The sequence below is a fragment of the Taudactylus pleione genome, unplaced genomic scaffold (genome assembly GCF_031769625.1).
Source record: "Taudactylus pleione unplaced genomic scaffold, aTauple2 ptg000066l, whole genome shotgun sequence".
Classification (NCBI taxonomy): Eukaryota; Metazoa; Chordata; class Amphibia; order Anura; family Myobatrachidae; genus Taudactylus; species Taudactylus pleione.
The window spans coordinates 19,228,692-19,254,561 of NW_028284468.1; the positions used below are offsets into that span (position 1 = coordinate 19,228,692).

At 43.7% G+C, this 25,870-nt stretch overlaps 1 protein-coding gene across 4 annotated transcripts in view; it reads left to right on the forward strand.

Moving 5' to 3' along the window:
• KATNIP (katanin interacting protein) overlaps positions 1–25,870 on the forward strand; it is a 252,048-nt gene that overhangs the window by 55,309 nt on the left and 170,869 nt on the right. For all 4 annotated transcript variants that reach the window (XM_088466730.1, XM_088466732.1, XM_088466731.1 and 1 more), the window contains exons 6-9: positions 1,553–1,687; positions 2,190–2,267; positions 9,880–10,084; positions 23,717–23,866. In XM_088466730.1, the coding sequence (XP_088322856.1) occupies positions 1,553–1,687; positions 2,190–2,267; positions 9,880–10,084; positions 23,717–23,866 (568 nt within the window). The remainder of the gene's footprint in view (positions 1–1,552; positions 1,688–2,189; positions 2,268–9,879; positions 10,085–23,716; positions 23,867–25,870) is intronic.

The window sequence follows — 25,870 nt, forward strand, 5'->3', positions numbered from 1 at the left end:
TATAGGTGCTGAGTGGGTGGGTGATGCATTAAACACATATAGGTGCTGAGTGGGTGGGCGATGCATTACACACATATAGGTGCTGAGTGGGTGGGCGATACATTACACACATATAGGTGCTGAGTGGGTGGGCGATGCATTAAACACATATATGTGCTGAGTGGGTGGGCGATGCATTACACACATATAGGTGCTGAGTGGGTGGGCGATGCATTACACACATATAGGTGCTGAGTGGGTGGGCGATGCATTAAACACATATAGGTGCTGAGTGGGTGGGCGATGCAATAAACACATAGGTGCAGAGTGGGTGGGCGATGCATTAAACATTGGTGGCCAGTGGGTCACATATTCATTGGTGGACAGGGTCTGCATATACATTGATGCTCTGTACAAATATACTCACCAAATTCCAGCTTCCACGATCGTGTCCATCTCCTTGAAGTCACGTTACCCCACAAAATGGAGACTGGGCGTGTGCAGGGGAAGACAGTCAAGTGACGGAATGGACGATAGATCGTGCATTGGATCGTGAGTACAAACACACATACGATCCGCACCACATCGGGTCCAAAATTGGCAAATCAAGCCTGCAACAGGCAAGATCTGAAGATGCTATGTACTACCGGCGGGGACGCGCATCGTAATCGTGAGTGGACACTCACGATTAGAACATATTTTACACGATCTGTCGTCCTGATGCGTCGGAATCGGGCTGATCGTGTAAAATTATAGCCTAGTCTGTGGGCACCTTAAGGGGGTGATTCAGCTTGGGACGGAATTGCAAAGTGTATGGGACCCCCTGCTGCATTGCGATCCCAGCACTGGGACCAAGGGTGTGGTGCATTCAAGCATGTTGACTGTGGTGCATTTAAACCACAAAAAAACAAAAATTATAAATACGTAGCAGAGCACAAACATTCCTGTTAGGAGCAAAGCTTAAAAAAAAAGGTGAACTATTTGCACCTTGGCCAAACCTTGTTGCACTTGGTGCCAATTTATAATGAGCAGAGAGATTGTCTGTATGTTCTGGTCTATGTTTTCATGAAGATTCCTTCCAGACAATGACTTTTGCAATTATGTGCAATATATAAAATATTAATTTGCTAGCAATAGCTACAAAAACTTACATCATGTATTTATAGTGGAGAACTAAACATGTATGTCCGTGTTGTAGAGATCAGCATTAAGTTGTACTGCAGTTGTTCCCCAGAATGTCAGGTTGCGAATATAAGGTTCTTCTACAAATATGTTGCAGTGCACCATAAGCCAAATCAATGTCTCCAAATAAATCAAGGAACGATGGTGACTAAACTGCCTCCAAACCAAATTTGTGGGTTCAGCTGTTTTGTAGGTTGTACCAAGTGTTTCCAACTGAGAGAAAAGTACTTTTGCAGTAATTAAACTAGTAATTATTGTGATTTATAGTCTGCTTAAAATTAACTCCACTTTTATTAAACTGATAAAAGTAAAGTAGTACAAGTGTAGCAATCGTTGTTTTCTGTCAGATGTTAAATAATCCTCTAATTAGCAGCACGCCTAATAATTGCAGAGTTCCATAAATATTAAATCTGAAACTGGACCTCGTGTTTACATTGGTCCAAATGTGAAGTACTCTGAGGATTTTGAAACGGAGGAGGAAGATGACAGTACGAAAATGAACTCTCAACGGAATGAAAGTGACCAGGTAATGCATCACAAATTATGCAGGATTGATTTCAGGGATTTACATCAAACTTGGTAATTAATTATGAGAGTTTATCTGGATGTATTTGTGGTTCTGTCAATTTATTAGTGCTAGTAATTCCAATGTCAGTTCCTATAACCAGAATAAAGGTGCCCAAGCAGACCAATGAAAGTATATTAGGTATGTACAGTTTTATTTACCATATGTTAGAAACTGAAACAGCGCACACAAGCAGAAAACTGCATTAGGCCAAGTGCTTTTAAACAGGTCGGAAAAATGCAGAATTGCAGAGTCATGCACTAATAAAGGGGCAAAGTTTAATCCGAATGTGGGGTATATTCATATCTTAATAAGACTTTGGTGTGTTGATAAATTAACATATAAGTTTTTGTGCTAACTATTTAGGTGTTTAAATTTAGTAAGTTTAATCTTTTATTCTTATAGTACATAACATCATGTGGGCTTTTTTTAATCTGTATACCTAATGGAAACAAATTTATAGTATTTTACAGATGCTGGCGTTGATGTAATAGAAGGAAGAAGAAAGAAAAGGCTGCTTTTAGATGCTGGTGATGTTAAGGTGGGTGCTATTTCCTATTAGGAGATGTGGCTATTAAATAATGAGACTGATGCTATAATTTAATTTATATTAAGTACTTTTTAACTCTGTTCTCCATCTATGCACTCCTCTTTTGTATCCCCACACCGCTGCATTCTTATTTACCATTGGTCAAAGCCGTGCTGTAGTTAATTATCTGTCAGTTGTCTCTACAGCTCCATAGTTTTTAGTAACTGATACACAAGTTTGACTTTAGGAAAAAGAAGTCGCACGGTGCTAGGTCTGGTAAGCATGGAGGGTGTTCTAGCACTGCAATCTGTTTCTCGGCCAAAAACTGCTTCACAGACAGCTGTGCGGGCTGTTGCATTGTTCCGATGGAGGATGAAACCATTTTTCCACAACTCTGGCCTGTTGTGATTCTTTCCCGCAAAATTGCTAGAACAGTTTTGTAATAATGTTGATTCAGCATTCGTATGCTGAGTCGTCTGTCAATTCGAACAAGTTTAAAAAAAAATTTCAATTGTTTTTGATTGGTAAGGCCTTCCAGGTGTCAGGAATTGTTTCACTGAGCCACAGATCTCACCTTCATGCTGGTGCACTGGCCTGCACAGGTCATCTATTCAGTCTAGCTCTCCGGTTCCTGCTCTGCTGTCCGCAGTGTAACCCATTTTCCCCTTGCTGCTGTAATCCCGCTAGCATGCCCGCCATCTCCGGGCTTGGATGCCGCCATGACACCTACGGTCAGCTGACTGCTGATCCTCTAGTCCCTGTTCGTGGGAGCACAGGTACATTGGAAACTATGCTTCTTTTTTTCCTTCTGAAGAAAACGCTTCCCTTACATAGCGGAGAAACGCGTAAAGGAAATAGGGACATTACTACCGACGTGCAGCTGCTCCATAAATGACCAACACATGCCACTTGTCTACCAGCCGGAGGACTCCAGCCACTCTGCTTGTCTTTACACCAGCCAGAGGTCCCTGTAAACCTGTACACTCTCCTTCCCAGTGAAGTGACGGCGCCATCAGTTGCCTGCTGCATAAAGATCTGCGCCCGAGCACCGGGAGCGGTAAGAGTTTACTATAAGAGACATTGCTCTTGGACTGAAACTTAATTACACTGCACAAACCGGGTGTGCTAATAACAGGATTCGTGGGACGTACATGTAAAAGGGAGACTGGAGACAAATAAATAAACCTGGCAACAAAAACTTTGGAGACAAAAGGCTTAAGTGATGGAGATGTTGCAATAATCATGTCAGCTGCATAATAATCAATTTGCAAAGCTGGATTTTTTATTAATATGACTTTTTATTGTTTTTCATTTTTTAATGTCTTATACAAACATAGTGTTTTTTAGTATAACTTTGAATGTATATGTATTTACATAGATATTAAATATTGAATATAATCTACATCTGCGCTCCTTGTTGATATAATCAGCTGTGGAACCTTGGACAACATGTTTCACTCCTGTGCTACGTTGCTAGGCTCCAGATTTTTCCTTGTTGCTATTGTAGAAGTACTTGCACCATGGGTTTCTATGCGATACCAGCACCATCGGGCCCTATCCGATATTCAGCCAAGTGGTACCTACTCAAGTCTAACCTCATCGGTACCTATCCGATTACCAGCTTACCGGTTCCGCATTCATCAGCTATATCTAAAACCATTGGTTCTACATTCATCAGTTATATCTAGAACCATCGGTTCCACATTCACCAGCTGCATCCAGAACCATCGGTTTCAACATAATCAGCTGCAACCGGAAACATTGGATCATTAACGTGGGCTATTGCTATCCTCCTCCATTGTTTTGTCTGTGGTCCTGGGGGCTTGTCCTCAGTATCTTCAGAGAGTTCTAGATAAAGTCCTTGGGAGGCCCTACCAGGGGATCGGGACCTGCACATCAGACGCAGCAAAATCCATATACCCTTGCGGGATTCCCTGGTGAAAACCACTGGTGTGTTTAGACTCCGCACCCTTGGCTTAGGGTATTGGTCAACTCCCTAATCTTATCTAGTTCTCAGTTCCCCGAGCCCAGTACTACCTCCTGAGTCCTGTCAGCCTATGCTCTCCTCTGAGTACAGTCTCCTTGTTTTCCTCCATAGTCCTGGTCGTCACCAGGCTCCAGTACTTGAGCTCATTCCTTGAGTCATATACACATTTAGGTTTCCACGTCCCTACCGCAGATGCTGGACCCTGCTACAGGTTTTCGCCTTCTAAAAGAAATTTACCCACGCCTCTCATTTTTGGTTATGGATCTGATTTCTGAAGTCTCCTCCCTGTCTGAGGAGGATTTTTAACAGGATTCTGAGGTGGACTTAGGAACACTCTAGTTCTGTCAATGTGGAGGCTTTCATTGCTACTGTTTGATCCGTTTTGCATATTAAGGACATACAGAACACATCTTCCCCAGATCCATCTTTAAGTGTAAAAAAAGGAGGTCGAAGCATTTCCCTCTTTCCCCAGTAAATTATGCTCCCAGGTGTCTCTCGGTTCCTTGGACGTTGTATGGGCTCTATGATTTTCGACACTCATATTCCCTCTTTGTCCTCTCTTCTGTGGTTAAGAGGGGTTGGCCTGCTTGCAAACAAACAATTGCTAGATGGATTCGGGAGATCATCCGTCATGCTTTAACTAACCTTTTCGGGACCTCTTTCTGAAGCTGCCCATTCTACTCGGTCGGTCAGTCAGGACTTCCTGGGCATCTTACTGTGGGGCCTCGGTGGAGCAACTTTGCAGGGCCGCCACATGGTCCTCAACACACACTTTTATAACTTTTTATCGTTTCGACTACTTTGCTTCCAGGGATGCTGGTTTTGGGTGAAGGGTTCTCCACACAGTGTTCCTGGCAGGAGACAGCACTCCACACACCACAGACTGACTGATGTAATTCACCTCTAGTATGCCCATCCAGAGCCAAAACTCTGGGGTGCAATTTTCTGCAGAAGCATGCGTGACCATCTTAGTAAAACAGAAGCCTAATTCTGGCCATTGACTGCAAGTTTTTCAGGATGATCTGACCAAACAGTAGAGGGGCTTAGCGATGGTCATATAATTATCATGACTCATACAGTGAACAATGTATGGGCATGAAGTTCAGTTCACTGTAAAGAATTCTCAGAAAGACGGTAGGAACGATCATACATGTTTTATAATTAAATCAAGCGATCCCAACCACTTTGATTGTGAAACGATTATTGTTCATGTACATACTGTGATAAGAACACTGGAATAGTGTTTGAGGGCAGGTATATTTGTCCTAGGTTTCTGACCTACATTTTTTTTGTAAGACCCCTGGAAGATGTTTATGATTGTTCTGCTGAGAGCTTTTGGGCTTTGGAAAAAGCCGTGTAAAGCTGGGCATCCACTATACAATTTTCTGTCTGATATCTGTCCAATCTGGCTGGTTGGAATGAAAACCTGGTAATGTATGGGAGCAAATGACAATCATGGGAGCAAATGACAATCAAACACTGGAAAATAGCCAAAAATGGTTGTTAAGACAAATTGGTTAAAACACACAAATTTAACCAATTTTTAAACAATTTTTTTTTGTCCTTTTTTTAGTGTTTAAAACCATATGATCGACTGTCATTTGCTCCCATACGTTACCAGGTTTTCATTCCAACCAGCCAGATTGGACAGATATCTGACAGAAGATTGTATAGTGGATGCCCTGCTTTAGAGTTTCTGGGGTATGGATGGAGAGTGAGGGCGGGCTCCATCCATTAGGATCAGTTTGGGTCTTAGGGCCTTTAGCTAGAGAAGGCTAATTAGTGATATTACCTGCATGAGGGTGTTAAATTACTGTCAGACTGGTCATTATGTCTCTCACTGCCTGGGGAAAGGAACTGCCGAGTCTCCGTGAGAGAAAACCTGCTACTATGTCGTAATCGTGCCGTCGTCCCCGCATCTAGTAGTGGATGGGCAGCATTAGTCAGGAATTACTAATGTTTAGTTTGTGCCTCATAGACAAGGTTTTTATTTTGATGTTTTATTTTATTTTTCTGTTTAATAATACTGGTTGAGGCCAGTTGCACTATAAACCTTGGACTTGTGTAATCTCTCATCGGCTGTGGTTCCTTCCCTTTCACACACAACAGTTTTGTGCCCTGTGTGTTTGTCGTTTTGCCGTGTGTAAAAAGTCTCTTTTCAATTTTTAACACTGAAACCGTGGACGGCAGTCATCCTAGTCAGTGGTTATCACGGCTGTAACACGGCTACCGTGCCGTGTTTGTGCAGTGCGGAAGCCCTAATGTATTGTAACTTCCACTGCAGTTTAACGACGGTAAACTTTGTAACAATACACTGAATGGTAATCGATCAGAACGGACGATAATCATTCTATGTATGGCCGGCTTAAGACTCCAAGGCCTGGAGTCCAACTGTACAATCTGTAACATACCCCAGATGGTAAGGGACAGCACCCTACATCTCCATCATTCCCCATGATCAACAAGACGTTCTTGGTTAAATTCGCTAGGCTGCAAATTTAACCGAGAACATAACTCTTTATTTTTCAAATCTCCACAATACTCTGTCTCTCTTCTGGGCTGATACCATATTATCTCATACCCTGTGAGTGGTTAAGTCCCCAAGAGGACTGTATAAGATATGTAACCTTGCCTTTATTTGCTAGTTAGCCCCTGTTATGTAGCTATTACTGAGTCCACCTGCTCTCTTGTTAATAATAATGGGACTGTGTATGGTAATAATGAGTCCTGCCTTTTTACTTGGAAACTGATAGGACCTTACTGCCTCAGAAAGAATAGATTTCCTATATAAACTCATGCTTTGGCGACATTTGAGAAACAAACATCACAGCATAATTTTATACAATGCATAACACTCTCATACAATTCCTGTATGATTCCCACACCCATCACTGACAAAACAGATGTGTCCTCGTATATCTAGCGTCAGTGCGTCATACGGCGCGAGTCTCCCACTCCTACAGGTGTCAGGTGCCGTCTTTTTATTTACATTTTGTGTCTTAACATCGCAACCACAGTGAAACACAATGCAATGCATACTAGAGATGCTAGGCTGTGAATTTTGCAGTTTTAAACATGTACAAAGTCGCAGATGCAGCACAACGGAACCTGGCCTGAGAAAAAGCCGCGGCTGCTGCTTCGCAGCACTTCATATACAGATTCAGACCCGGTCACACACAGATGTACAAATGTCGCACATCAAATTGATCAGGGTTATCTAGCAAGTAGTTTTGTCCTTCCAGTTGTTTTATTTATGCAAATAAGAATCACGTTTTCAGACAGAAGTTGCTTGGCATGGCCAAGTAGCCCGGGACACATCTGTGTATGCTGATAGTAACCATACACATCTCAATATCACAGAAATTACACACATGCGAACACAATATATACAAATAACCATCATCACAAATTGAAAAAATATAACACTTGATCACGGAATGGTCCGCATAACAGTGCTGTGCTATTCTTTTTAACAATTTACAGGTGAAATAACATATCTTTTATATCCAGAAAAAGGGGATCTCCAACACTGTACATTTAAATTCCCTTAGTTAATCCTAACTTTTTTTTTTGCTTTTATTATTATTATTATCCTTTTATTTATATGGCGCCACAAAGGTTCTGCAGCGCCTTACACGGTACATAAATGAGCACACAAGAAAAACAGTTAATAGTAATACAAAACAATGCAGGACATGGTTTATACACATAGCTTAGCTGCATAACACAAGCAGCAGGGCCTCAGCAACCAAATGTTGGGTGCCAATTGGGGAGTTAGGAGTAAATTATACTATAAGTAGGGATAGGAGAAGCACGTGAGGGACGAGGGCCCTGCTCATGAGAGCTTACATTCTAAAGGGGAGGGGCAGACATACAGGGGCGACACAGATGGGGTAGATAGTGAGGAAGGAGCATGGAGCAGTGGGTTAGGATATGTGCTGCTGAATGTGTGTTTATAAGATGACCTGATGTTATGTCAAACTTAAATTCTTCATACATCTATCTCTATGACAGAAAATAGATTTTGTTTATGTGTGTTATTTACTTGAGAGATGTACAAAATAAAGTTGTAGCACTTTAATTTTCGTGTGTTACATTTTAGCATCTAAATACATCCTGCTAAAATGCAGCTGTTATGGGACTGTCCTGTCATCCTAATACAGTAGTGAATACTTTAGTCCCAGCTGCTGGGTGCAATGCCATGCTCCTGTGAGTGGGTGCATCTCACATGCTAGACCCACCCACAAACAGGTACAGCCATGCCCAACATGCTGTGGTCCCACAAGATGCTGCTGTATCCGGGCCCAGAATTTCTCTTGGCATCCCTGGAGGTGACAGGCAGAACCAGGAGGGAATAGGGCTTTGTGGTGGGGTAGCAAGGGCATAGGGGGAGGGAGGTGGTTGAGAGTGGAGGAACAGGAAAGGTGGGGGAAAGAAGCAGATGGTTGGAAGGGAGACTGATGAGAGAAAAAGGGGGAACAGCAAGTGGAGAAGACAAGAGGGGGGGAGGAGGCTTTCTACTGTACGACTGCTGAGAGGGACCAGATAGATGAAACACAGTGCCCCTGTACTGCATGAGGAAAAGTCAGTGCATATGTGATGCATGGTAATAAAATTTTAAATTTAGTCCCATTTGCTTCTGGCAATATCATAATAATCACAATGTGAACATTCTTCCACATTCCTATGAGATAAACTGTATATATTTTCCCTAATAAGCCTCCTCGAATTTGAGTACATATAAACCGTCCAGCTGCATTTAAGTCCACGTATGTGCATTTAGGTTGTCCCCTATTGCTTGCTTGTCAAGCCAGCAGGAAGAAGTCTTTCACAACATCACAGGATAAGTTATATTCCAAGTCTTAGGATATTGTCCCTTTCCTGTTATTCTATTTAGTTGGGAAACATTAAAATCGCTTTAAAAGTATAAAGTGTGCACTTCTTTAACTAAATGGTGGTACTTCCTCGTCTGTCTCAATGGCAGCGGTTCCTCAGTGGGGTGTTAAACATGCTGAATAACCTCATAATGGATGTGTTGTATTATCAGAACTCATTTTGCAAAAACTGTATAGCTACATTAATGGATAATATATATTGTACTGTACCTTTTTCTTCTGTTACAAAATTGAGAACTTTTAGATTAGTATTCTATTTCAGGATTTTTATCAATAAGAAGGTATTTAAACTCTGTTATAGGTATCTAAGTGTTGTCCTCATTGATAATAATATTATTTAATACACATTTAAAACCATGAAACGTCCACATTCTGTGATGAAAATATATTTACAGGCCATATTTATACATATTTCTACAAAGTGTCATTTATCATACAGAAAATCACGTTCCTCATATTGTAATTTCTACCCAACTAATCTACATAATACATTCATATTTTTGGTAAGTATGTATGTGCTGTTTTTATATATGCATGGTAAGATGGCAATAACCACAAGAGGGAGCCAAGGACACATACAGAAAATGTCGTCATCATTTTCATTATAGCTTAACATTCACTATATCTCTACTACAGTCCTTGAACAAGCCTACTTTTATATGATCCATTATGACTATAGTTTCTTTAAGTAAAAAAAAAAATTATTTTTGTGTTTAGTAACTGCAAGATAATATTTTCCCAGACCTTGCGAGAAAGCTTGGAACAGAGTTTATGTTTTCAACATGGCAGTAATGAAAGCTTAGCCGATGAGCATGACTCTATTGAAGAAGACCTTGAAAGTGAAACACAGGAAGAACCCAAACCTTTAACTCTCTTGAAGTCGAGACCTTTAGATGCTGGATATCAACGACTACTTCCAGGAGACTTAGTTGTGCTTGAATTTAATGGTAAATATATTTCACCATCTCAGTATTTTGTATTTATGACTGCACAACAACTGAATAAGAGTATATGTTCTTATCTATTAAAGAATGACCATCCAAACACATATTTTAATATTAAATCCCACTAAGATGTTAATTTATAGGAAACCCTGATAGTAGAATTTTTTTTTATTATTATTATTATTATTACTATCCTTTTATTTTATTGGTGTCACAAGTGGTCCACAGCTCTTTACAAAGTAGATAAGCAAAATTAACAAAACAAGAGAGAAATGGCTTACAGTACAGAACATGGTTTATAAACATTGCTGAAAAGAGTGATAGATGTCTGCGCTTGTATTAACCCCCAAAAAACTAAGGTTGTTACTGTAATAATTTATAAAAATATATTAATAAACACAAAATGAACTTCAGTTCATTAATTACACAACATGCATATAACTTCTAATGATTACAAATGGCACCATAGCCACTATGAAATATTCCTGTGGACAAAAGTATATATAGAAGAGAGGGAAGCCGGATAGAGTTTACATGGTGAATTATATCTACTGAACCTCTTGGCGAGAAGGGACAAAGCCTACCTGGTCCGAATGAATAAGAGAGGGGAGAATAGGCTTTAATCTATTTGAAATTTTGGCAAAGAGTTGAGGTCTGTGTTTAAGAGGGAGATCGGTCGGTAGTTGGTTACTAATTGGGGGTCTCTACCTGGTTTTGGAATTACTGTTATTTTAGCTCTGGTGGTGTCCGAGGGAAAGAAGCTGCCCTCGAGGATCTGATTAAAGGAGTTTGTGTGATTGGGGAACAAGTGTGCCCTGAAAAGTTTTTCAGTTGGAAAAAGGAAGGCCATCCGGACCCAGGGGCTTTGTAGGGTTTCTGAAACTTAAGAGCGAGCAAGACCTCCTCTTCTGTTATGAGGAGACTATTTGATTCCGAGTTGGAGGAGACAATCCGAGGTAGAGTGCAAGAAGCCAAATAATCCGGTGTAGGGGAAGGGAAAGGGGCTTGAGGAGAAGCATGGCCCTGGAGATTGTAGAGGTAAGAGTAATAATCTTTAAAAATAGAGTTGATGAGTCCTTGAGGGCAGGAATTTCTAAAGTGGCCCTACGAGCCTTTAAGCAATTAGCAAAGAGAGTATCTGCCTTGTTACTCTTCATAGAATCGCTGTTTTAGCCATCTACCTGACTTCTTCACTTTCTCAGAGAGAATAGCGTTGAGTGCCGATTTTGCTGAGGTGAGTTGCTAATATATAGTATCAGTGGGAGTGCATTTATGGAGATACTCTAAGTGGTGGACCTCATCCGTAAGGGACCAGAGGAGATGTTTGTTCCTTGTTTCTGTGCAAAGCTGATAATATGGCCTCGTTTGATGGACTTGTGGGCCTCCATCACAAGGGGCGAGCAGCTGGGTTCGGAAACATTAAGGAAAAAATAGTCTTTAAAAACTTTTTTGATTTTCGTCTAAAACTGAGGAAGTTTCAGGAGGGTCTCATTGAGCCGCCAGGAGGGTCTACCAATTGGGGTGTCCAATAGGTCAAAAGAAGAAGTTACAATGGAGTTGTCGGACCAGGAACTGGGGACAATAGTCGCATCGATGAGGTGTTTGGAGATAGGAAGACTACAGAGGATGAAATCGATTCTAGAATATGTGCGATGGGGATTAGAGTAGAAAGTGTAATCTCTAAAAGAAGGATTAAGAGAATGGCAGGTATCAAAAAGACTGGCTTTCTTCAAATGTTTAGTGAGGAATCTGGAAGCAGGACAAGGAAAAGGATAGGGCCAAGGAGAATACTTGTCTAAAGTCGGGTCAAGAACGGAGTTACAATCGCCGCCGAGGAATAAGTGACCACTACAGCGCTTATGCAGTTTCTTGAAAAAAGAGGGGGGCATATACCATGGCAATAATAACCTCTGTATTACCAAGACTGCCAGTTAGAATAATAAACCGACCATCTGAGTCAGAGTAGAGGGTGTCTTGAGTAAAAGGTAATTTGTTGTTGATTAGAATAGCTACTCCGTTACATTTAGACTGGCTAGAGGAGTAAAACATAGTGGAGAAGCGTCTGGAGTGCAGGGTAGGGTGACCAGGGGCACAAAAGTTGTTTCCTGCAGAAGAACTATATCCGCTTCAGTGATCGCAAATGCACGCTATAGCGTGTATTTTACCTGAAAATAAGTACAGGGGATTCACTTTTGTGGAATGGGTGGGCCCCCCGGGACGTGCTCCGCTGTGGCCAATCCCCTGGCACTCACAATCAGGGCAAGAGTTCCACTGTGGAGGACGGTGAGTTGGGGGGTTCGGATGGCTAGGGAAGTGACGGTCCTAGTTTCCCCAATAAAGGTCAAACCCAGGTGTTGGCGAGACCTAGCCAGAACGCGCGGAGTCTAACCCACTCTGTGGTCTTCACCAGTGACCCCTCCAATTGGGATGTGGGTTTTGCCGCACAGAGTGAGCAGGTCGCGGGCCCTCTGACTAGCTACCTGGGAGAGACGAGGAAACAAGGATGAGACTATAACTAGTACACAGGTGATGAACAGAATACGGGCAATGAACTGAACACTGGATATGCACTGAATACTTGAACAACGGTGATTAAAGGAATACTTGAACACTGGTGATGAATTTGAGAATGTAGAGATCCTAGTCGCAAGCTTGCTTGAAAACACAGGGAAATGGTCTGGGAACTGCAACAGATTCAGGTGCTGATTTGCACAGAGAGACACAGAGAGAAGTGGACACAGGCATGTACTGGGGATTGCTATAGATCCAGCTGAGAGCTAACTAGAAATTAGCGGGAAACCTGACACCTCAGTAACACAGAGAAGCTGCAGGAGAGCCAGCAGCACACTACAAGACACACAGGAAAAACAACATAAAACACTGGACTTCTGACAGAGAACTAAAGTCTCAGACTGAGAATTAGCATGGGAGCTAATACAAGAAGTACTGGAGAACTGTGAGTAGGCTGAAGCAACACACTGAAGGAAATAGCACAGCGCAACACTTGGCGAGTATCACAAGTCACTGGAACAACGAAGTTGAACAGCAGTTTCCTGTTCCTGGAGTCAGACTACAATACCCTTGGGTACCTGGTCATTGGATCAGAGGATCAGCTGAGTGACCACAGGACTACCATTGGGAGAAACTAGTCAGGTGATATGGAACAACATGGCTGCGCCCATGTCCGTCACCCCGGAAACCAGGACGCACGCACGGAAGCCCTAGCAGACCCAGGGGAGAATACTCAAGACACTACTCACCTCCACTCCCAGCGACTGGACACCTACGCCCAAGGACGCCGGCGTGAAGGTGAGTAGCGGCCAATCCCAGACCGCATCCTGACACTGGCTCCATATTAAATAATTATTAAAGTCTCTCTGGCCCGGCTGCAGGAAGGACTACAAAAAGGAGGTGGAGCCAGCCCTTTGGTGCCTTGGCTTTCCTTGATGCATCGGCCCCTGGCGTGAAGATACTGTGCATATGGCCGCACTCCCTGACCTGGGTAAGTTTAAAGCGGGTAGCAGGTGGGGTTTGGTTATGGTGCGGTGGCGCTGGGTGGGTGGCCTTTTGGTGTTGCGGCGGGTGTGCTACGGCTGTGAGCAGCAGACTGGTGCTGTGCCGCGGGCCGGGGTGCTTCGGGTGTGAGGGCTGATTGGTGCTGTGCCGCGGGCGGGGGATCTCCGAGTGTGAATGGCTGACTGGGCAGGGGTGAGTGGGTAACTGGTGCTGTGCTGGGGGTGCTTCAGGGGTGAGTGTGTAACTGGTGCTGTGCTGGGGGTGCTTCAGGGTTGAGTGGGTAACTGATGCTGTATTGGGGGTGCTTCATGGGTGAGTGGGTAACTGGTGCTGTGCTGGGTGTGATTCAGGGGTGAGTGGGTAACTGGTGCTGTGTTGGGGTGCTTCAGGGGTGAGTGGGTATCCGGTGCTGTGCTGGGAGTGCTTCAGGGTTAACTGGTGCTGTGCTGGGGGTGCTTCAGGGGTGAGTGGGTAACTGGTGCTGTGTTGGGGGTGCATGGGTAACTGATGCTGTGTTGGGGGTACTTCAGGGGTGAGTGGGTAACTGGTGCTGTGCTGGGGGTGCTTCAGGGTTGAGTGAGTAGCTGGTGCTGTGCCGCAGGCAGGGGTGCTTCAGGGGTGAGTGGGTAACTGGTGCTGTGCCGCAGCTGGGGGTGCTTCATTGGTGAGTGGGTAACTTGTGCTGTGCCGCAGGTGGGGGTGCTTCAGGCGTGAGTGGGTAACTGGTGGGGTGCTTCAGGGGTGAGTGTGTGACTGGGGCACACACAGGGGGTGGGGTTTCTGAGTTACCTAGAAACCCCCCCTACCCAACGATCTATCGCCGCAGGTGACCCATTTTATATTTAAATTTTTTGTTGGACATAGGTGCTGAGGGAGCTGTACCAGTAATGCGGCTGCAGCTACCTGCCCTCTTCTATCCACCACATCTGAACTGAGAGGCTGGCTAAATCTAGGGGGGGTTGCAGTGGCAGCGCGTAGCTCCTCCATTTCCATGGGGCTTTGAGGGACCTGGTGAAGCACTGACTCACTGCTTTTCACTCTGTCCCGATAGCCGCAGTTGTGAGTCTGGTTGCCGGGTGGGGGGAGCGGTGTGTTTATTTGCGTGCATGTTTTTAAGTGAAGGGTCTGTGCGTGTGTCCCTTGAGGGGGTCTGGATAAGTGTAATGATGTGGGATATTGTAAAGGAAAGAGGAAGAGGTGTGAAGACAGGATAGAGGGGTGCATTATAAACAGGGTGTGATAAATATTAAATGCAGAGGAGACTTTCAGGAGAGAGTGGGGCTGGGGGCATAATAGGCAGAGCATGATGAATATTACATATAGGGGACAATGTCCATATAGAGGGGTGCTGTTACCCTGTGTGAGCTTTTAAGCTGTAATAAAGCTAAATGACGCTTTATAAAACTAATTAGTGTTCATTATTTGTTTCGGTGTAGTTATTCAAAAAACCTTAATTCAGATGGGACCCTGAAAAGTTCAGGTAGGACCCCAAGTTTCTAAAGTGAGGGGTTCATGGGACCCACATTTTTTTTGTGGCTCAGCACGATAACTGAGCTTTTAGTGTTTGAATGGAACGGAACAGGTGTGAACGTTCCTGAGGTGTGTTGAGGCCTTGGACGTTCATTGAGGCATATTGGGAAGAAGTAGGGTAAAGATGTAGATAATGACAAGATAAACAATAAGAGTCCCAACTCGCTAAAGAAGGGGGGGAACAAGAGAAGTAGAGAAAAGAGAAAAAAAAACAACTGAATAGAAAGAGAAAAAAAAGTAAAATAATAAATAAAATAAACAAAAGTAAATTGGGAGATACGGATCTGGCTACGGGAGCCCTACCTACAAGAAGGAGGGGAGTGTACACAAGGTTCAGGACTCGTGGTCCAAAGAGGTGAAAGCTATAAAGCCTAAAGCCCCTGAGGGGAAAAAGGTAGAATGAAGGGGAGTGAACTAACAGCATCACTAATATTAAAAGGACCAAATGTCCTAACGAGACGGAGCAGTGATGTTGTTTGAGAGCATCCCCTTGGTGTAGGGGGGGACGGGCAGAAAAAGAAATGAGCAACAAGGGATCGATGCTAGAAGGAGTGTGGCAACAGTGGGGGCAGGGAGACTTCCTGAAAATATGAGAGAAAAGGGTAGGGAATCATCTGATGGCAGAATGAATAAAATGTAAATGGGAGTTACAATGGTGGGGTTGTACTGGGAGATATGCAACTTGACAAGGCAAAAAAAGTACATACTCCTAAACAGTTATAAAACAATGCGTACAGTGGGGAGAAGCAGAAGGGAGATTACTGTTGTAAGTCAACTCATTAAGCCACACATCCATAGCAGAAATGTATAGTAACAAACAGCATCACAGTATCAATTTATAAGTGAAAAAAGGAAAGAAACAAAAACATTGCGTGTAATATAACAAGAGGAAACATTGTTGAAGTGATATTATCAAAGAGTAAACATGCCTGCAAGAAAAACCTCTACATGCCATTTGTAAATATAAAAATGGAGAGGGATATAGGAAGAATTGGGTGCAGAGAGTTAGCACAATACATTTTATAGCTGTAAATTAGCAACTTAACAATATAACAAGTGTGAGGTGTAGCCACGAAGAGGCGAGTCACGAGTCGTTGGGGCACACATCAGGAAAGGGTCCAGATTCTTCGAGGTGGTGTAGCGAGTCCTTTCATTCACAAGGGTCTCGGATCAGAATGGTTTTACCGTACAGATCGACTATAAGCTTCAAAGGAAACCCCCAGCGATATTGAATACTCCTACCCCGAAGGGCCTTGGTCAAGTCCCAGAAATCTCTTCTCTTTGCGATAGTCAAGGGGGAAAGATCTTGGTAGAACTGGAGCTTGACTGAGTTGAAGATTATGTGAGGCTTACCCCTGGTAGGGGCAAGGATGAGTTCTTTATCCTTGTAACTAAGCAATCTCATGACAACAGCGCGTGGAGGTTCGTTGTCACTGGGTTTTGGTCGAAAGCCCGATGTGCTCTTTCCAGCAGAAGAGACCTAGAGCCAAGGTCAGGAAGCATAAAGGAGAAGAGTTTAAGGATACTGGATTTCACCTCTATACACACCTACCTATACCTTCTAAACCCTGACTATAAATCTTTAAAATTGACGCTATTTGCGTACGCAGTCATACAGTAAAATAAAGACTTTAGACCTTGAACATGTGTTCCAAAGCACAAAGTATTATTCAAGTAAAGTACAGTTACACGCTGTGATCTAAGTACAATTTAGCGCAAAGAATTATACAGACCCAAGATACAGTTATACATTACGCACACACTCTGGACCAGATACCGGCATCAGCAAGAAACCTCCGTCAATCAGCAATCAGCAAGAAGACTCCAGACTGGGGTCACAACATACACATTTATACCCTCACAGAAACAGACAACACAATAGAGTAGTTTGTTGCTGATCCCATTGGTTCCCAGTGCGGGTGCATTTGTTACAGGGCATTTAACAGGTTGGTTCAAATGGACACAGAACAGCCTCTAACAGCTTGTTGCCTCCTCTATTTCCCCTGCATGAAAATCTAGGCTGTTGGTTTCACAAAATACATTTTGGTGCTTTATGTCTCTACGGTCCATAAGTTGAGAATGCATGTTGCGATCTTCACACCGATGATACCGGGAAGCTGTTGAGAGAGTGCAGATCAGTATAATATCGAACACGGCTTACTTATCACGTACTAAATCTTAGATACCAAAATAGTCTTTATTTCACAGCATTTGTAATAAATTAATAAAACTTGGATCTTTTACTTTATAGCTATGGAACCTTTTGTGTAAGTGTGCATTATGTAAGTATTAGGGATATGGGAAAAGACGCTAGTTAGGTTTATCTGATTTGGGGCAGATGTGCACGCATGCAACTAATAAACGCGTTCGCATGCAGGATATTGTGCATTCGCTAATGTGCGTCATGTGATTCTATTTATGATGGATTTAACATATATATATATGTGTGTGTGTGTATATAAATATATATATATATATATTCACACACACATATCTCATTCCTTACTAACATTTTCAAACTTCAATGCAAATGTGTTATGGGCAGTGAGCTTCACTTCTCAAACAAGGTGGTAGTGTCTGATAGTGAGACTAAAACCTGTTTAGGATTCAGACAAATTCAATTGTGTAGATCAATTTCTGGGTTATATTACAATTGCCGCAGCCATACTTGTCTATATACAGGGATCCCCATTTGTATGTAAAACACTCACAGTATTCTGGTGTATTGTCTCTTCTATTTACTTTTCTCAGGAGGATGTTTTTCTAGTTGTTTTGGTATTTCTCTATGCAAGGTTGTCCCCAGAATGGGCTTTGTGTACATCAGGGCATGATTTCTGGAAGGATTACTAAAAAGTGTTCTAATGCTAATAAGTCATTTTTTATGTATGTTAAACACTGTCGGTATGTGTCTGGGGAAGAGTGTTACTCTGTGGTTTTGACAAAATGGCGTTGTGTGATCTATTTCTAAGATGGAGTCTTGTCGCCATTCGTGAGATGGCGTCACGCAGATTCCGATTGTAAACAGATTCTGTCTCAGCTGATTATCTGGCTTTGACAGGTTTATGCACATATGATTCCAAGGCATTGGGGGTGATGGATTCTGGAATATTGCAGATGCGTACATTATGCCTGCGCTCTCGATTTTCCAGACCTTCATTCTTATTGCGGAGATCAGAGAGTTCAGTAACAATGTGATCCAGGTCCCTGCTGGTTTCATTCAAGGCTTTCGGGAGACCATTTTGGCGAGTTTCAAGTTTAGTGGTTTATGTGGCTGTATAAACTATCAAGTTGTAGAAAATGGGATGTAGTTAGCAGACCGGTGGACGGGATGCCACCGGTCAAAATCCCAACGATATAAACCCGACACAGGATTTAAGATAGGTGTCGAAATACCGACGCCTATCTTAATCCCAACCCCGGAATACAGACAGACGCCATCCCGAACGAGGTATACCGCGGGTGTCTTGGCTGTTAGGTGTGTGGGGGGGAGTGTTAGGCTCCACTGGGGGGGGTTAGGATTAGGCACGAGTGGTGAGACTTAGTGCCTAAACCTAACGGGAAGGGTTAAGGTGCGGGGTGGGGAGGGTTAGTGTTAGGCTACAAGAAAGAAGGGTTAGGGGAGAAGGGGGAGGGTTAGTATACTTAAACCACCCCTGTCAGGATACCGGCCATCGGGATGCCGCTGTCTGTATTTTGACAGGAGGCATCCCGACTGCCGGTATTACATATCCATTCCGTAGAAAACAGCACTGGACGGGAGATGCAGAGAGCTATTATATTAAGGTGACTTTATAATGAGCTTCCACCAGAGGGAGCCTGGGTCGCAGGTATGAATACCCTTTTATTGCTAGAGAGAAATAATCGCTGTCCAGACAATAATTGTGTTTCCAACGCACAAAAGTTCTTATTGTAATTAAAGAAAGTTACATGCTTTCATCTAGCACAATTAGCGCAAAGGCAATGAAATACATAATACGATACAGCCCAATACATAAACGTGCGCATCGGTCCCAGCAAACAGTCATCAGTCCAGAAGTCTGTGGTCATCCAAGAAGAATGGCTGTAGACTAGGACCAGCATACAAGCTATATACCTTCCCAGAACAAAGAAACTAGATAACGAATTTACATTGGATCTTGCTCTTGGATATTCTGGTATGATGCAGGTCATTGGACAGTTCATATGGCATCACTAGGGGCATGTCCCAGATCTTCAGTGTTGCTTTGTGTGGTTTTCCCGCCGAAGAACTGGTTTAAACTAGTAGAAAAACACTACATATATTTTCCCATTCTAACCACTATTTTCATATTGTTCATATCTTGCGAACGCATGATGCGATTTCCTTGCGGGTCGAACCGGAAATCTGCAAACAAACAGTGCTTTAGAATGATATGTTTACTAGCTTATGTACCTTATCGTATTCATTACATTTCACAACATGATTATTCGCTAATATAACCTCTAATATTAAGCCTTTAATGGTGGGGAGCCTTTTCATAAGTTTTGGTATGTGTAAGTATATTGCGTGTAGTCGCCAATATGCGTGGTGCGTTTTATGTGTAGAGTGCTTTGCTAAACAGCGCAACTGTGCGCTGTGCCTCTTTCTATATTATATGTATGATTTAATGTGCGTATGGGGTATGGTAGGACTTTTAACAGTATGCGGTAGCACGATTCTAATAGCATATTAGCATCGTACACAATGGTTTCATGCTGACTACGCAAAATGGCGTCGTCTGGGGCAACCTAAGATGGCATCGCTCGATATTAATTTTAAGATCTGGTCTTAGCCAATCATCCGGCTTCGACACAGGAATACAGGCTAATCTAGTTAAACCAGTTCTCCCATAAAATGATGGGAAGACCCTTAAAAATACAAATTGTTGCTCACCAAACTCCTATTTTAAAAGCAGAATCAAAGCTATGATAAAGATAACGAGTGCAGCTGAGGCAGAGAAACCCTGCATTACAGAGGGACTATGGCCAGGGGAGGAGAAGCACCAGTTTTGTAAGGGGAGAACCACTTAAATTCACCTCTCCAACACAGGAAAAAGGGAGGGAGCAGGGATTACAGCGTGGTTCGTGGGTTAGTGAGCAGGGGTGTAGCACAAAGGTTCCGGTCATGATCCAGCTGGCGACCACTGAGCCACGGGTGTGTGCTCCATTGCGGCCGCCGGGAGCACCAAGATGGCGGATGGCCGGTGAAGCTGGAGGTAGGTTTTTTCAGACCTGGAGCACAGGTCCCAGAGCAGGAGTCGGAGTGTTCGAGGGAAGGTACAGAGCCCCATCAATCAGATACCACTGGGCCAAGGGAGGACAGTTGGGTATTGCAGGAGCGGGGGCGGACTCGCAGTCTCGGACGTCAGGGCTGCCACCAAAGTTCAGGTCCCGGCTTTAGAGGGATTGGTAGAGCACAACCTGCAGGGAGGCCGGAGGTTTCCCCAGCTCTGCAGACTTTAACACCCGGTGTGTGTCTGCTGTAGGAGTTGGGTAAGGCACAGTGGGGGAGATGTAAGAAGCTCAGAAGCGGTATCAGTGCACGTGCGCTGATACCACTTCTACCCGATGTTTGATCGGGGGTTTGGCGGTAAATGACGGGCGCCTGTCATTATCAGCATTGCTATCTACAAGATAGCACCGACAGCCTGGGCCAGCCTGCCGTAGCTGTCGCTATCGACAACTACAGCCTGGCGCTGCCCTATGCCCATAGCAGGGACAGTGCTGCTAGCGGGGATCTCGCGATACTTGAGAGATCCCGCGCATGTCAGTGGAGCCGGCTGGGATTGAGACACAGTGCATCAGCACTAGGCTGATAGTGGGTAGCGCTCTAGCGGGTAGCGCCGGAGGGGGGAGTTAACGCTTCCCCTCTCCAGCCGATGAGATGTTCATACATCTCATCAGTAGTGCTTCCTGCTTCGCCTCAGCAAAGAGGTGAAGCAGGAAGCGTTATAGCAGCACGTTAATACATCTGCCCCAGTAGGAGTAGTCACAGGAAGGGTATAAATAGCGTTTTTTATAAACATCAGCCAGGTGCCCTGAGAGAGTGCAAATGCCTACAATGGCTGCCAGGGCAACCCCCCCCCCCTGGAAATATTTTTGAGATGAAAGGGCAGGACTGTGACAGGTACTGAATGTGTGGTTTGGAGGAGTCTAGGATAACTCCAACACTGCGCACTTGTCGGTTAAAGGAGATGGTGGTGCTGTCAATAGATCAAGAAATTGTAGGAGATAAGGCTATTTGGAAGGGTGGGCAGATTATCAGCTCAGTCTTAGACATGTTAAGTTTAAGATAGTGCTGGGGCATCCAGAAGGAAATAACAGAGAGACAGTTGGAGATACAAGTGAGGAGAAATAGGGAAAGGTCAGGGGAGGAGGGGTAGATCTGAGTGTCATCCGCATAGAGATGATTTTGGAGGGCAAAGGAGCTAATAAGGATGTATAGAGCGAAAATAGGAGAGGCCCAAGAACAGAACCTTTGGGGAAATCTACTGGTAGAGGAAGTAGGGGTTGAAGTGGAGTCCTGAGAGGAGATGGAGAAAGAACGGTCAGAGAGGTAGGACAGGGATGAGAGGGCAGTATCACACAGACCGAGGGAGTGAAGTTTTGGCAGGTGGTCTGCAATATCAAAGCAGCAGAGAGGTCAAGGAGAATGAGCAAAGAGTAGTGGCTCTTGAATTTAGGTGTGGTATCATAGATTGACAATGTTTAGATCGACAGCATATGGTCGACATGGACAAAAGGTCTACTGACACATGGTCGACAGTGCAGAAGGTTGACCGGTTCAAATTGTTGACACATTTGTTTTTATTTAATCTGAACCCTCCCCCTAGTGCCTAAAGTTAAGTGTAGCCAAACTTCCCTAGTGCCTAACCCTAACCATCCCCTCCGGCAGCCTAACCCTAACCTTAAAAATGTTGAAACCCCATGAAAAAAAACGTGGACTATTTTAACCAGCCGACCTTTTAACCATATCGACCATTTGTCTGTTGACCATTTTGTCCCTGTCAACCTTTTAGCCATGTCAGCCATCCAGTGTCGATTTATTGACTGTCAATCTAAACACTGTAGATCTTCCATCCGGATACCCTTGGATTTGGCTGCAAGGAGGCAATTGCTGACTTTAGTGAGGGCAGTTTCTATCGAGTGGAAAGGTCGGAAACCAGACTGAAATGGGTCAAGCAGAGTGTAAGAGTAAAGAAAAGCGGTAAGGTGGTTGTAGACAATCCGCTGAAGGAGTTTGGAGGCAAAGGGGAGGAAAGAGATAGAAAGATAATTAGAGTTTCAGGATCAAGATTCACAGCCTTTATCCCATACTAATGTATGGGGAGTGTGGGCACAGCAGGACTGTAGACAGGAGTTACAGTATCTGTGATATCTCCTGTGATACTTGTTTAATGAATGGCTCCCTTGTTTAGAAATTACAATATGTAGGGAAATGTTTGTAAATACACTTAATTAAGTTATGACGAATAGGCCCCATAGTCTTCTAGGTAACCTAAATGGTGTGAGCACATTTCCAGACCAGAGCTTAGCCAGTGTTATTGCTGAATGTTTAAATAACACATATACTGATATTTGATTTCTGTACAGTACTTGCATCTCCTTTGTCATGTTCAATGGTCTCTCTTTTGTGCTTTGTTCTCTTTGAAGAACAGTGGCTAATATTCCATCAGAATTTGTTTTCCTGAGTTGCAATAGAATATATTTTAGAAGATCTTGAATTATTATGTTAATTTATATGAATACAGAAGGCATTATTTGACCTATATTAAAGTTAGTAATATTAAGACATGGCAATATTATTACAATAGTTTTATGTTTGTTTGGCATTAGAGCTATCAAGTTGATGTGTACTGGCTGAATAATGCATTTTAATTTCCTGCTTTGTAAATTTACATTTATGTGCATGTTTATCATTTAATAGTTTCAGTAATAACTCTGTGTGATCTCAAAGCAATTTAGTATATTCTTTGCCAAAGTAAATCCTGTTATAACTTAGTGCTGTCCAAGTATTTATATGAAAAAGACAACTAATATGTTTTCCCAAACTGCAAGTTAGGCTTTACTGGTTTAACTATTAACCTGGGCATACACTGTCAGATAAAATGTCTGTCAAATTGACTGACATTTTATCTGACGAGCTGAAAACAGAAGATATTGTGGCCATACACTGTGAGATATTTCTTAGTGTATGGCCACGATATCTGGCTTCCTCCCCTGGGGAGGAGACATTTCCCCATTCCTCCTCTGTGAGGGAAAAGGGGAAATGTTGAGTGGTTGGCCGCAGCAGTGCTAACACTGCCAGATGCAGCCGAACAATTGTAAAATCTTTTGGACATGCTGGTTGATTTCAGCATGTCCGATAGGCCGATAATTAGTGGATTTATCTGGATGATTCAGATATATTTGGTTGTTCGACCACATATTGTATAGTGTATGCCCAGCAGTAGTAATTTAGGATTTACAATCTATCACATTTCTTTGGTATTGAGTTTTGTGTCTTTGACACACACATTCATACAGTAAACAAATCATAGATACTTAAACTTCTCACATTTAATGGGGTTATTTTTGCCTTTGTGTTTCAAGCTGTTGATAAGAAAAGTGGGAGAGTTCTGACTGCAAAGCGGAGAGAAAATGCGGAACATTACATTCCTACAAAGCCTGTCATAGTGAGAAGCAAAACGCAGACATTAAAGTCTTCATCCTCGTCAAAACAAGAGGAATACTGCTCATCTCGTAAGTTTAGATGCGTGGATTTCCTGTGCCTGTCTATATTGATCCCTTTTTATTGGGTATTGTCCATGCCAGATACACAGAAATACTCATGTTAAATTACACATCCAAATGCCTATTTTTGTAATTATCTTGTAATATCTTTAGTGGCTGGATACATAAAGGAGATGGTGAAAACGTTAAACTATGTTTATGTTTGTTACTGTTTCCCAGAAATACTAATTAAATAGATGTAACCACTTGAAATGATGATTTCAGTTTCCATAATGCATTAAAACTCATTCGTCTAATAATCAAATCGGGATTTGTATAGATAGATGTGTAAGTACTGTACTTTTGTAACTAATGAGGTCGAGTCTTACCCACAGGAGGTTGTTCATCTATTCTTACTAAACCCCTTCTACTTTGAACATGGCTTTTAAATTGCCCTTGGCATAGTAGGGTTTACTGGTTCCTGTGTTTCTCCAAGGATATTTTTTTTTTCGACTGAAGTATGTTGTATTTTTTCCTTCCATCAGATTGTTCATGAGAAGAGCATGGTATCTTAGGGAAATGCACTGTCTCTTCCCTCTGTGATATATGGTATCCTTTTTCTTGGCAGCATAGGTTAATGGGGAGTCATCTGTATTCTTCTATAGTGTAGCACTAGGTTTCAATATTAATGCAAGCCTCATGGGTAGGAGAATGGTGTTCTGGGATCACTGAACCTTGAAATTTCTCCTGCACGGTCCATGGGGTATCCACAGGATACCTTGGGGTATTGGTGATGACGTCAGGCATCGGGTACCACAGAGTTAAGTTTTTCATCCTCGCAGGATGCACTGGGGTCCCTCTCCTATACCCCGCCCCCGAGCCTCAGGCAATCAGTTTCGTCGGTGCCCGGCTCGGAGTCGGAGTACCTTTACAGAGGGGGGCTAAAAATTTGTCCCCTGAAGTTTATCAAGACAGCTGTGGCTGTACATCTAGAGTGTACAGCATGGACAGTCAGTGCTGACGTCCATGCCGTCACTCCTCCACCCCGCTGGTACCAGAACGCCGGTACTGTTACGGGGATTCTGGTAGGTAACTGGGGTCACAGCTAGCGGTGACCCCGGTTACCTGGACTGTGGCCGGATTTACGGGGGACAGGTAAGCGGCCAGGTCCCTGGCTGCAGCGTGGAGCCAGGTACTGCACCTGCGCTTCCACTACCCCCCCCCCCCCCGAGACAGCGGGCCGCGGCGGTGCAGAAACGCGTCCTGGGGGTTTATTTGCAGGCCAGGGGAGCGCGCCTTCCCTGCACAGCGGCCAGCGCCTCCCCCGATGCACACGGCCTCTCCACAGCGGTCTGAGCCAGTGCAGCTGCTCCTCCCCCAGACTCCACCTCCTCTCTGCTCCTCGGCTGCCATCTTTTTACATGTGGCAAACGCTGCTGGAGCTGAACGCTGGCATCGTGGTCCGGGTCCCCCCTGCCTACATCTCATCCGCAGTAGCAGATCAGAGTATGTAGCGCTGTTTCCTACCAGACTCTGTGTCTCTAAGCGCTAATAATTCAGGGTTGAATTCTGCATTGTATGTGACTTTATGCTAGCGCTGCTGCCTGTACTGTATTTCTGTCTGTCAGCCTTTTTACCCATCCCTGTTCTTCTCTGCTAAAGCCCTTGCGGTGCGGTGTCGCAGGGGGGTTATACCTCACTACTACTGTGTTGTCTGTGAGGTGTGTCACATACATTTTTAAGTGTCACTCATCATGTCTGACAGTGATCGTGATTTTCCCCTGCATCCAAAATGTACCGTATGTCATGTACGGTGGAGGGTGATGGACACTCTGAGGGATTAGATTTTGTAAGGCGTGTTTTCTCCTCTCACGCCCTATGACTGTCTCTGCACCTGTGCAGGAACCTCCCTGGGCTTGTTTCGCTAAGGCGCTTACAACCCTAGTGGGACAACTAGCGATGCCCCCTGCTTTGCCCCAGATGGGGTTTTCACAGCAGTCAATGGTGTCGTCCCCCATACAGGGTTTTCCTAGA